The 13423-nt window shown below is 38.1% G+C and overlaps 1 protein-coding gene and 1 pseudogene across 1 annotated transcript; one reads left to right on the top strand and one right to left on the bottom strand.

The window, feature by feature from the left end:
* The first annotated feature begins 3298 nt into the window (after positions 1-3298).
* On the top strand, positions 3299-12969 carry LOC146483864 (metabotropic glutamate receptor 3-like; annotated as a pseudogene).
* Positions 9958-11242, bottom strand: LOC146483865 (uncharacterized). Its single transcript, XM_085105141.1, has one exon. It carries the CDS (start codon positions 11112-11114, stop codon positions 10227-10229), a length of 888 nt encoding a protein of 295 aa, XP_084961267.1. The 5' UTR covers positions 11115-11242; the 3' UTR covers positions 9958-10226.
* Positions 12970-13423: the final 454 nt, after the last annotated feature.

Below are 13423 nucleotides of genomic sequence, written 5' to 3'. Positions count from 1 at the left end.
CTCTGTTCTATAAAAATCAACCCAACCTTGGGAAATTTTGATCGCTAGTGATCGCCAATACTGAAAAATCATTGAATGCAAAGGGGCATTTCAAAGGTAACGAGATAGTACTGGACACGCTTACCAGTGATTGGGCGTTTGTTGGTTATCAAGGGAACGTAAGCGATCAAATTGAACCACCTTAAAGCTCCACAAGACTTGATTCCCACTAGCCACATAACGACCGATCACAATCATTAACAAAACACACAATGGTTCTTATGATCAAGAATGATGTGAACATAATAAGAGTCACGATCATACGAAAATCATTGATCAGTTTCTTGTGATTATGATTTTGTCGATCGTTAGTCGGCAGAACAGGAGTTATTTTTTTTTATTATTTTTTTTTTCAGGCGAGCGGAGGCAAGTACGAGGCGAGCGTGCGCCTGTAAAACGCAAAACAAATAACGCCAGTTTTGCAGGCTAGTCGATCGTAAGCGCCTTTAGGATTATGTTTTGAAGAGTGCTCACTAAGACATAAGCGATCATTATGCGGCTAGTCAGTGGGAATCAAGCCTGTGCTAATCCCTCAACTAACCAAGGACATAGTCAAAAGCTTATCGGAACCTAGCATACGCATGTTTTCATGCTCTGCCGAGAATAAATATTTTGGCTTGGGTCTCACAATCGTCAGTAGATCGACTTTGCTGCAACAGAATTGCTCTAGCTCATAGTAACACTTCAGCTTTTCAACAGAGTGGAACAGATATCTTGGGATCGATTCCTGGCCAATCCATCAACCTGTGGAAAGATTCCACCTTCAAAACACAATTTTAGCGACTATCTAAGAGATGTCAATGGCCTGTATTCCTTTATTTATTTATTTATTTATTTATTTATTTATTTATTTTATTTATTTATTTATTTATTTATTTATTTATTTAAAATATTTTACTTATTTATTTATTTATTTATTTATTTTATTTATTTATTTATTTACACTCATTTTGAAATCACTGGTGATCCTTGCAATCTGATTGGCTCTCAACAGTGCGATGTATTCCCAAATTGCACCATTTTCTGCTCTAAATCGCATCCTTTCTTTAGCCCATCAAAATGGAAATGAAGTAACAAAAATAAAATATTAAAATTTACAATAACACTCTTTGATTTTAAATAGGTGTAATAAAGTGGTAATTGAACTTTGTGTCGTGCAATTTTGGTCTGAAATCATACTTGTGATTTCAAATCAAACTCGCGCTGCGCGCTCGTTCGATTTTGAAATTACGCGTATGATTTCCGACCAAATTGCACTCCACTCAGTTCAATTACCATTATTTATTTATTTATTTATTTTATTATTTATTTTTATTTTTTTTTTTTGTTGACACCAGTTGCTCCTCCTAAGGAAGAACTTGAAATATTATCTACAACACCCAGAAATACTTATGGTCTATATTTACGTCCCGTACCGATTCTGAAATGTACGAGAAGTATTACTTCCAAGCCTCCAGCAGAAATAATGAACATTTCTGTTTAAACTGGGTCATTTCCTTCTAAAATCTGAAGACAAATGTAATGATGAAACTGATCCTGTTAACTATAGACTACCTCTTTACTTTCTGTCTTAAATCGAATTTTCGAAAAGTTGATGCATAAACGCTTGAATGCCTTATATTATGCAATAAGAGGAACCATTAGTGGCTGGTTTGTTTCATATCTCAGCGACCGAATGGAAACAACTCAGACAAATCAGTGCAGAAATCTCTAATAAAGCCAATGAGAGGTTCCACAAGGCTCTGCAGTCCTGGTTCCTCTGTTATTCCTTATCCAGTTTGCGAATGACATACACAAATCCTGATCCCCTGATGGTTTTCTCTCTATCTATTTCTTGATGATATAAACTTGATGTATTCTCACCAAAATATATGATCGTCTAGATCAGAGCTGACGAGGAATGAGTAAAGGTATATGACTGGTAACTCAAATAAGTTATTTCTCAATATTAAAAAATCTAACGCCAACGTAAGCCTGATTAAACTATTCAACTAAAGGTTTTTGACAACTTTTCCAAAAAGTTTACTTTTCTCGAATGTAAGGAATATGTCAAGTACCTCGGTGTTTTAATTGATAACAATCTCTATTGGAAACATCATATCGATTATATTTCTACTAATATGAGTCATGGTGTTGCTATCATTGCAAGAACTGAACATAACGTGCCTCAGTTCGGTACACTTTTTACGAACCATAAATCTCCAACTGATCGTTATATTTCGTATGCCTGATTGTTATCTTCAAAGCAAAAATATCCAAACTAACTCCGCAGATTTGAGAGATGAGGAAGACAATGCTGATTTGCCCACTTTTCTCAGATCTGTTAAACTCTTCAGCTGAAACGGTTAAACAAGTTATGTATGTATGCATGAAAATAGAGAAACAATGAATCAATTACGAAGCTCTCCTTTAGTTAGGATGCGGCATTCTATAACCATTGCTTCTGAATAACAGGCTTATGATTCGACCGCTTACACAGTTGATTTGGGTTTACTCGAAATTTTACAGCGATCTTGTCTGAGGGGTGTGACGTGGGAGAAGAAAACCCAAGGAAAAAGAGTATGATGGCTAAAAAAACATCAGTTATGTTTCTTTGTGATTCTCAAAGTGAACGACAGGTATATATCGTTGATTCGCTGATTTCCATCGCACAACATCACGTCACCAATATAAAAAAATACATGTCAGTTTTGTTTTACTAAACAACGTTTGCTGGAACAACTGGCTGACATCTGGCTAGCATCGTGTTATATTGTAATTTATTGGCCAATCAAACACATCAACTGACCCAGGTTGTCTTCTTCAACAACACTGTAAGAAGATATTGTCAATAGCTAAACGCTAGCTAGTTTGGAGTCGTTAACTTCGCAGGTGTTTTTTATATTACAAGACAAGGAAAATAAGAATGTTCCATGGTTGGAAACCATTTCCTGTAATTTTTATCGTATCCATTCATCCATTTTCAAAAAGGATTGAACGACCAGTTTATATTGTCGATTTGATTGTATTCCATTTGAAAAAGATATTTAATATTTATGTCTCCGACTCTGCAGGTATAAACCGAAACAATTTGGTTCTTAATTTACCATCCACTTAGGAAACAGAAAGTTTGGTTGTCACTTTCACTCAGACGATTAATCAATGGGTCATACTTATTGCAGTGAAATCCAAAAATTCTGCTCCCGTCCACGGCAGCTTCACTTTTGTCAATAGTCACAACCAACTCTTGTGGCACAGTTTCCATCTGGATCGCCGAGTCATGATTCCTGTTTTAACGTTATGTGTTGGCGTCTATGCGTCCTATCAGTTTGTCCTAGCCAGTTGCTCCAAAGGTTGGTTTCTCTTAGTTGAGCATATTCAAAACAACAATCTATTTTAACTTCAATTGTCTATATTGTTGATGAGGAATTATTGTTCACAGGTTGGGTAAGCCAAAATTCAAACTTTCTTTCTTTTTGAAAAGAAAGGTTTAAGGGAATTAAAATTCTTCCTCAGAAGCCTTTCAGTAAACACAGAAGGGCAACTGACAACATGGTTTCAAGATTGAGTTTGTAACAGTTTTTGTCTAAGATAAGACGTTACCAGGGTTGGAAAACGTTCAGAATTTTTAGTTTCTACACGTTTTAATTTTTTTTCCTCGATCCAGAATTAATTTTTCATATTCCCATATATCCCAAGGCACCCGCCAATTTTCCACTAAATTATTCATACACAGGTGAACTAAGAAAAAGAAGCATCAGGAGGGTCGTGGGTTCAAATCCCATCTGGGACTCGGATTTTTTTTCCGAGTCTTCGTTTCTCCCTAATTCACTATAAAATATCAGCAAATTTGCCTGGATAAACCGAAACTGGCTTGGTTTAATGTTTGAGTTTTTTGGTTGCTAAAAGCTACGTCCTTTGATGAGTTCAAACTTCTGTCAACCCTTGTTACTGTTCTGACACGAGAAAAATCGCGCGACTCACTTTTCATATCAAAAATATAAACGCTTCTTACTCTCCGAATTTACGAGCTGAAGTTGGCTTTACGAAAATGTTAGCTGACCTTTTTCGCATTTTGAACTAAAGCAATTAGTTGGTCATTCTGCCGAAGAACAACTAAGGCAGTTTACGCCTTCTGAAGGAATATCCACCGAAACGTTGTTTGCCCCAGAATTAGTATGAAGGTGAGCCAATTGAAAAACACTGTGCAAAAGACATTGATGATATTGAAGTAATGCATGAAGTCAACAAATTAACTTCCTCTAGCAGCTGATGTTCGCTCTGTGTGCATGGAATATAGTAATAAACGTGTAATGAGATTGGATATATTGTCATATCTTCCAAACTTTTAATAATGGTTGCAACCGTTTAATTCAGTCTCTTGTCTCACTACTTCAAACACATTGTCACTTAACCATGTGACAACCAGTTCAATATTTTAATTCAAGTTGTTTTCAAAACGTCTTCGATCTTCAGTTACTGTGCAATGGTCGTTACATTTGTATTGATGAACATTTATTAAAAAGAAAGACAATAGATATTTCTGAATGAATGCAACTCTTTCTTTTTAGCGCATTTCCCCCTTAGCTTTTGTAACTTATTTCTTTATTCTTGTAATCATTGTAAATTTTCGTACGTCATTCAGTTGTCATTTCTTTGCGGCATTCAAGTTACGTTATCTTCTTGGACGGTTTGTTCAGTGAAGACGTTATGACGTCACTCCAAATAACTGGTTACGGAAACTGATCTACTCATGTGCATTGAGGTATAAAGCTTTTTACTCTTCGTTACTGTAAATAATGTTCCTCTTGACGTGTATCTTGTGCCCGTCCGATTATAACATCAGACCGATAAAGGGGCTAGTTTCTAAAGAAACTGGCCTGTGTTGGTGGGTGGGGGGGTTAGGAGTGGAAACAAATATTTTGGGTTTTTCATTGGCGGCAGTTACTGATTTGTGCCTGTATTTTCTAGACTGCTAGCAGTCTCAGTCCCTCTCGACTGGATAATCGAGAGGGCGAGCGAACGCGCTCTCGACTATCCTCAAAGGGACCAATAGCAGTCTATGTAGTTTCTTGAATATAGACAAATGAAACCCGATATATATTTTGAAATTGCGCGGATCAAAGTTCAAATGAAGTGATTCGATTTCTTATTTGATGATGTGAACAAGGGTTGCTCTTTATACCACCTCGTTCAGGGATTTTCCTTGCCGCTTAGATATCATATTAACAGATTTTTTTTTTTTTTTTTTTTTGTAAGGCGTCTAAGATAATTTAACTGTTCCTTCCTTAGGTGAAACAAATCAAATTTCACTCCATGTTGATGGTGACATCATCCTTGGTGGATTATTCCCAATCAGCCATCGCGGTACCACGAGTGAAAACGCCTGCGGAGGAATAGACCCTCATCCGGGATACCAATACCTCGCTTCCATGCTGTTTGCTTTGGAGGAAATAAATACAGATGGTTCCTTGCTGCCAGGAGTTAAACTCGGAGCCAGGATTTACGACACCTGCCGAAGTCAAACGATTGGTTCTGATGTCGCTAAGAAGATAATAGAGTACACTCTTCTTTGGGAAAAGAATGGCACTTGCCTTCTGTCTGGCGTCATCGGGCCATTTCGAAGCGATGTTTCAGTGGCTGTTGCTAATTTCCTACGAGTGTTTAACATCCCTCAAGTCAGTTATGGTTCTACCACTCCAGTTCTTAGCAATAAAGACCTTTACGGCTACTTCCTGCGAACCGTGCTATCCAACTCATACCAAGGCAAGGCAATGGTAGATGTTGCTGTTTATTTTGGTTGGAGTTATGTAATGACAGTGTATTCCTCCGGCCAGTACGGAGAAAAAGGAATGGAAAAATTCTACGAAGAGGCTGAACGTGCAGGAATTTGCATTGCAAGCAAAAAGAAACTTTCGTTATTCCCGACAGAAGAGGATTTCGTGAGCACCATTCAAGAACTTCTGCGTACAAGAAAAGCAAATCCTGGTGGCAAAATCGATGTCGTTGTTTTTTTTTTTTTTTTTGTTTTTTGTTTTTTTTTTTAATACTTGGTTTCTTTATTTTCACCACACACGTTACAAAAAAAAGCAAAACAAGAGTACGAAAGATACATATTACGATACATTTGAAAATACTAATGACTAAATGTTACAGTTTTTACAGTTTACAACGCGAAAAGAAAAAGAAAGATCTAGTAAATGCATTTCTAATAATGTAATGTACGCGGAGTAGGACATTTTTGATAGGTAGGAGCATCCTTTAAAGCGAGCATTTAGGATATAAGTTATGAAAAGCTTTCTATTTGATATTTGAGAGTGATATCATCTTTGAAACCTTCAAGAGTTATTGCTTGAGAATGTAGCTTATGAGAATAAATATAATATCGCATGAATAAAAGGGTATAATTGAATTTTCTGGTAACTTTTTTCCCATGTTGGCTAGAAAGCATCCCTAATAGCGTTTCTTCTATCGAGGGGGAGAAATGTGAATTATTTGAGTTATTGAACCATTGAATTACATTAGCTATAAACACCTTTGTGAAGTGACAATGGAAAAACGAATGATCAATAGAGTCAGGGTCACCACAATAGAGGCACTCATCGTCATCTTTTATCCCAAATCTGTGTAATTCTTTCTTAGTTACAATGATTCTGTGTATGAATTTGAAATGGAACTCCTTGAGTTTATTCTCCTTACAAATTGTCTTCAATGATTTGAAAATTGTTTGCCAATCGCTGTCACTTACTGACAGAGACCTGCTCCATTTCATCGGGCCAGTATGACAGCGGGGACTGCCATTGATGAACAACCAGTAAAAATCTTTTGCCTTTATTTTGTTTAGGTTTAATTGAGTATTATCATTAAGCAGGAATTGAAAGGTGTTGTCCATACGCAAATTGTCCGTGATTGCCTGTTCACAGCTTCTAGCTTTGATCAATAGGTGCCTGGGTATAGCGCTAGTAACTTGGTAGAGTTGAAGGAAGTTTGAACGGCAAGAATATTTTTGACTGAACTCTTGAAATGAAAGAAAAGCACCATTTTCATTCAGCAGATCCTTAATTGTAAGAATGCCTGTTTTTAGCCATTCATCATAATAAAAAGATTTTCCATCAATTAAAATGTCTTTGTTATTGAATAGGATCAGTTCTTGAAATCCGTCACCACTATACAAGCCTTTCAGATCGTTGAAAAAGGTAAGGATATCCTTATAAAAAGTTGGCATTTGGGGTAAACGTTTTGGGTCATAATTACATCTTAAGAGAAGATTTAGGCCACCGCACTTTTTGAAGAAGTGATCCGGAATTGTTTTCCAGTTTCGGGTCTCTGTTGACAGTAGTCTCGGAATCCAGGCTAGCCTTAGAGCTTTAATCATCACATCAAAATTGACCATGCGAATTCCCCCTGCTATTACATCCTGGTAAAGACTTTCCCTTTTTATTTTATCCCGCTTGTTTTTCCAAATGAAGTTAAATAATCTCTTCTTAACATTGGGAATGATTTCATCAGGTACATTGAGGTTGGAGATTGAATAAATTAATTTGGCTAATCCTAAAGATTTGATGATCATAACTCTACCAAATAAAGTTAAGTCTCGAGCTTTCCACATATCCAATTTTGTTTGCAATTTCCTTAATTTTAACATGAAATTATGTTCGTCATTTTTCTTTTCATCGTATGAAATATAAACGCCTAAAACTTTAACGGGGCAACGCAACCACTTCACATTTAACGGCGTCGACTTATTTGCTGACCATTTTCCCAGCCATATCGCCTTGGTTTTTTTGGTGTTGAGACGCAGCCCGGAGATGTCTGTAAAGTCGTTTACAGTTTTCAGAGAGTTCTCTGCAGAGGTTACATTATCGCAGAAAAGATTAGTGTCGTCCGCGAATTGGCTTATTTTAATCTCATTTCCAAAGATCGTTATTCCCTTGATATCTCTACTCTGGCGGATTTTGTTAGACAAGATTTCCGCAGACAGTACAAATAGGTACGGGGAAAGAGGACAGCCCTGCCTCACCCCCTTGGACAATTTAAACCAATTTGTTGCAAATCCATTGTTGATCACTGCACTCTCGATGTTGGAGTAGAATACTGTTACCCATTTTCTGAGGCTCGTTCCAAAATTGAAAGTATTTAACACTTTTGTTATCAACGGCCATTCTAAAGAGTCGAACGCTTTGTTGAAGTCAAGCGAAATTAGAATTCCTCCTTTTTTTTCGATTCTAGTGTGTTCCATTACGTCATTAATAAGTCTAATATTTTCGCCAATGTATCGTCCTTTTATAAAACCAGTTTGGTCAGTGTGTACAAGGCTGGAGAGAACTGTTTCTAATCTTTTAGCGATTGCTTTGGATGCTATTTTGTAATCAGTATTTAGTAGAGTAATGGGCCTCCAGTTGGAGAGCGCTGACAAAGGACCGTCCTCTTTCGGAAGGAGAGTAATTACTCCTCTCCGTTGCGAGATGGAGAGCTCGCCCAATTCGTAAGCAGCATTTAAACTTGCGACAAGATCAGTGCCCAATAGTTCAAAGAAACATTTGTAAAATTCAACTGTGAATCCATCTTCTCCCGGAGATTTTTCATTTTGAAAGGTTTCAAGCGATTTTTTACATTCTTCATAAGTTAAAAGGCCTTCGCACTTCTCGCGATCATCCTCTGAAAGACGCGGCATATTTAAATTTTCAATAAATCCGTTGTATTTTGTTTCAGAAAAGGATATATTGGACGTATAGAGGTCCTTAAAGAAGGACTCAATTTTGTCTAGAATTAGATTTTCATCCTTTATTGCGCTCTCATTCTCGGTTATAAGTTCAGTAACGATTTTTTTATTGTGATTTCTTTTCTCTAAGTTAAAAAAGTATTTAGTTGGGCGTTCTCCGTTCTCCAGCCAACGGCATTTCGATCGAAACATCGCTGCTTTTCCTTTTTGTTCGTAAATTCACTCAAAATCCTTTTTGAGTTTGGAATACTTTTCCAATATGTTATTTATATCCGGGTGTTGGAAGTTGTTACAAATTAAATTGTCTAGTTCATCGAGCTGGCGCTTGATTTCATTTTCCTTATTATGATTCATTTGAGCCTTTCTTTTAGCAAATGTGATCGTCGCCGCTCTTATTTCCATTTTTAATAACTCCCAAAAAAGACGTTTGTCTTCGATTTGAGATCTAAGTTCACAAGTTTGGGCATAAACGGAGCGAACTGTATTCACATAACTCTCATCAGTCAACAAGGTATTGTTAAATTTCCAAAAGCCTGGTCCTCGACTAGTTTCCTTAGGCCACGAGAGTGATATCTGTACCGCTTTATGATCTGGTGCAATTGCTGGCACAATTGCACAAGTTTTAACATATTTCTCCAAATTTTTGGCGATCAAGGAGAAGTCTATTCTTGATTTCACACCCAGCGACTTGGACTCATACGAGTACTTACGCAATTTGGGGTATTTAGATCGTTGGATATCAACTAAATCAAGCATTTCCATGGTTGTTAGTATAAGATTTCTATAATTGGTTGCCTTCCACGGTGCACCACCCGTTTTGTCTTTCTTTGACAAAGAGCAATTCCAGTCACCGCCAACTATAAGAGTGGTAAGTTCCGATTTGTCAATTAGACACCAATTTAGTTCTTGAATAAATTCTAGTTGTTCAGACTGGCCATTAGGGGCATAGATATTGCAGAGTGTTAACTTTAACGACTTGAGAGTAGTGTTAATGAGCACTATTCTTCCTGAATTGTTCTTATATGTGTAATCTATCTTGAGCTGTAATGACGGCGCGATGAGAATGCAAACACCCTTACTATGGTGACTCCCGTGAGAGAAAATAATTTCACCTCCCCATTCGTTTTTCCAGAGCGCTTCATCATTAATATCTGAGAAAGTTTCTTGAAGAAAATAAAACAAGGCATTTTGGTCTTTAAGATATGAAAAAATACTCCTCCTTTTGACATTGTCCCTTATTCCGCGTACATTAAGGGATAAAACTGCACATTTTTCATTTGCTTGCATTATAAATGGTATTCACACACAAAACACAACAGTAAAAATTAACACTTACACGTCAAGGCAGCGACTTACAAAATACACTTAAACAACTAAATATACGAGGCCCCTTCTTCGATAAACCTTAGCCTGTTCCTTCGCAAAGTTAATTAAGAAATATAGAAGGCAATAAATTATTTAACAATCTTAAAGAAGAACTACTGGATTAGATATTTTTAAGATCGTCTTCTGCATAAATCCTGACAGGATTTCCATCTGGCGATGTTTTTATGTAGATTTTCCCATCAAATGTCCAACAGCTAACTAATAATCCGTCTTTACGCATTTGATTTGCCTTCATCAATACCTTTCTCCTAGAACTAGTTAAGTTTTCATTTATGAAGATACGCCCGCCCTCTTTGCTGCTGACTGCCGCCGAATAATTTGGGAAAAGCTGATGCACGCGAACGTCTTTAAGTTTTGCTCTCGATTTGTACAATTTAGATTTAGCTTTGTGGCTAATAAATTTTACTATAATAGGTCTGATACCTTTTTCAACTCCTTTCCTATTGAGATGATGGGTAATTTCGATGTCTTCAGGCGATATTGCAACGTTGAGAGCTTCAGAGATTTTCAAAACCGCCTTCTCTGTTGATTCGTAAGCACTCTCAGGGATGCCACATATCTCCACGGAATTTTTCCTTGTATATTGCTCCAATTCATCCTGAAAATCATATAGTTCCGCTATTTCGTCGGCCTGTTCCTTGATTTTTTCTCGAGCCTGACCAAGTTCTTCTTTCAGTTGTAAGTTAAGATTCATCGTCTTCTCAAGTAACTCTTTCGTGTCATTTAATTTCCTCTTTTGAGCTTCGAATGCATTCTTCAGTTCGGCTAATTCACTAGATAATTCGTTGTTTGTTGTCAGGATAACGGACATCTTGGACTCAATCCCAACGAGCATATTTCTAATTTCGGCCAAACTCGGCTCTTCCGCTTCTTCTCTTGTGGTTTCTTGTTGGCAGTTGGCCGCCATGTTTTGCCGTTTAGATTCACGTGGTTCTTCTTCAGTCGAACTGCGGTCGCTTCGTTTAACCTTGCGGCCTCCTCTTGTCATTGGGGTATTAAGTTATGCTTTACGGCAATTCTCAACGTTCTAGGAGATTATGTCGGTTAAACATTTACGATTTTGCGAAGGTTTTCAGCACCGCTCAGAAAACGCGCCCTCTCGGGTCGAGTCCACGCATGCTCCTCATCGATGTCGTTGTGTTATTTTGCATCCAGAGAGATAACAGAGGTCTAGTTCGGGCGGCAAATAAGGTTTTGAAACATGGCGAAAGGTTTTTCTGGCTTGCAAGCAATTCATGGGGAGACCGAGATGTTACTCACGGAGCGGAAGAGACCGCCGAGGGTGCCATCACGATAAATTTCCTCGAAGGAAAGATCGATCGATTTTCAAAATACTCTTTGAACTTGAAACCGTCGAACAATAAAAACAACCCCTGGTTCGAGGAGGTCTATCAGGAAATTTTAAAATGTAGGCTTATAAATTCGTCAAATCCACTTGATTATCAGCGCGAGTGTTTGTCAAGTCAATCTTTTCCTGAAGACCTAGAAATTGCGCCCGTTCGTGTGGTAATAAATGCGGTGTACGCCATGGCGCATGCTCTACACAACATGCAAAGAGTGCTGTGCTTCGGAAAGAGAAACATGTGCATCAAGATGAGAAACCTCCAACGAGAACAGGTTTTGGAATATTTGAAGAACGTGTCTTTTCCAGATGCGTCGTTTAATTCGAATGTGACATTTAACCAACATGGCGATGTGGAAGGAAATTATAACGTTTTGAATTTCCAATACGTTAATGGGAGATTCCGGCATGTAGTCATTGGCAACTGGAGTGGTGTTGAAAACACGGATGGAACAATTCAGGGGAAAATAAACGTGGACGAAAGTCAGATATCATGGGGAGGCAAAAAACGCAAAACACCGGAATCATACTGCAGCAAAACCTGCCCTTGGAATTAGATAACAGTTCCTGAGATCGCCAACGCTCGCTGCTGCTGGTGTGAAAGCTGCAGTTCTAATGATATCATTGTAAACAACACCTGTTATACGTGCAGCCAGGGAAGCATACCACATGTGGATCTTACCTCCTGCATCATGCTCCCAGTTGTTTATCCGTTTTGGACCGACACTCCCGCCCAAGTCCTCACAGTCCTTGTGTTGATTGGTGTCACCATTATATAGCTACCGCAGTAGTTTTTGTGGTACAAAGACGTCACTCCGTTATAAAAGCCTCTGGAAGAGAACTCAATGTAATTCTGTTTATTGGAGTTCTGTTGTGCTACTTTGCCGTGATGCTACATTTCGTAAAGCCTGCAAGTTACATAGTGTGCGGCGTGAGGCGCTTTGCAGATGGTGTTTCCATTACAATTTGCTACGCCCCAGTGCTACTGCGGACAAGACGCGTATATCGCATATTCAAGGCAGCTCAAAAGTCAGCTCGTCGGCCTTCTTTGGTAAGCCTTAGGTCGCAAGTTTTCTTCGCTCTTGGATTTATAAGTGTGCAATGTCTTGTAACTCTAACATGGGTTGTATCGCAACCACCTATGGCTGTGAAAAGTTTCGCTTATCAAGACCGCGTTGTTTTAGAGTGTAATACAGACGACATCAGCATAGCAATCAACTTATGTTTCAACGTGATTTTAATGCTAATCACAACAGTGATTGCATACCAAACTCGACACTTTCCAAGAAATTTCAACGAGGCCAAATACACTGGTTTCACGATGTATTTGTCATGTTCCGTATGGGTAGCTTTTTTGCCTTGTTACCTAAACGCTCCTGACAGTATTTGGAAATCTTACTTCCTTTGTGGTTCCCTTTTTCTCATTGGAACTATCACTCTACTTGGCTTTCTTATGCCAAAAGTATTCCTTGTTTATTTCAATAACACCAACAACAATGTTAATTGTAAATGGTTTGAACCCAGGCGTCATGTCATAAGTACGTAAATTATGATCATCCGGGTGAGTGTAGTCCTGAGAAGGACTGTTTGTGGTGACTTTGACTGACGTTTCGACAACCTGAGCGGAAGTCATCTTCAGAGTCAAGTGAATTGTGGAACGTCAGTAGGTGGTATATATACGTCTCTGGTTGTTAACCTAACCTAACTGGTTGTCAACAACCAGAGACGTATATATACCACCTACTGACGTTCCACAATTCACTTGACTCTGAAGATGACTTCCGCTCAGGTTGTCGAAACGTCAGTCAAAGTCACCACAAACAGTCCTTCTCAGGACTACACTCACCCGGATGATCATAATTTACGTACTTTTAACAATGTTAATGTAGCACGATTAGCAAATCTAAAGAAAACCGACAAACGTTGGCAGGACGTTTTTAGTTCAAGAGTACATT

Source organism: Pavona decussata, unplaced genomic scaffold (genome assembly GCF_977016875.1).
Source record: "Pavona decussata unplaced genomic scaffold, jaPavDecu1.1 SCAFFOLD_37, whole genome shotgun sequence".
NCBI lineage: Eukaryota > Metazoa > Cnidaria > Anthozoa > Scleractinia > Agariciidae > Pavona > Pavona decussata.
This window is presented reverse-complemented; position numbering and strand designations above follow the sequence as displayed.

Bases quoted from the DNA above. Each gene is read 5' to 3' on its own strand.
- LOC146483865 (XM_085105141.1), bottom strand. From the start codon at position 11,114: ATGACAAGAGGAGGCCGCAAGGTTAAACGAAGCGACCGCAGTTCGACT.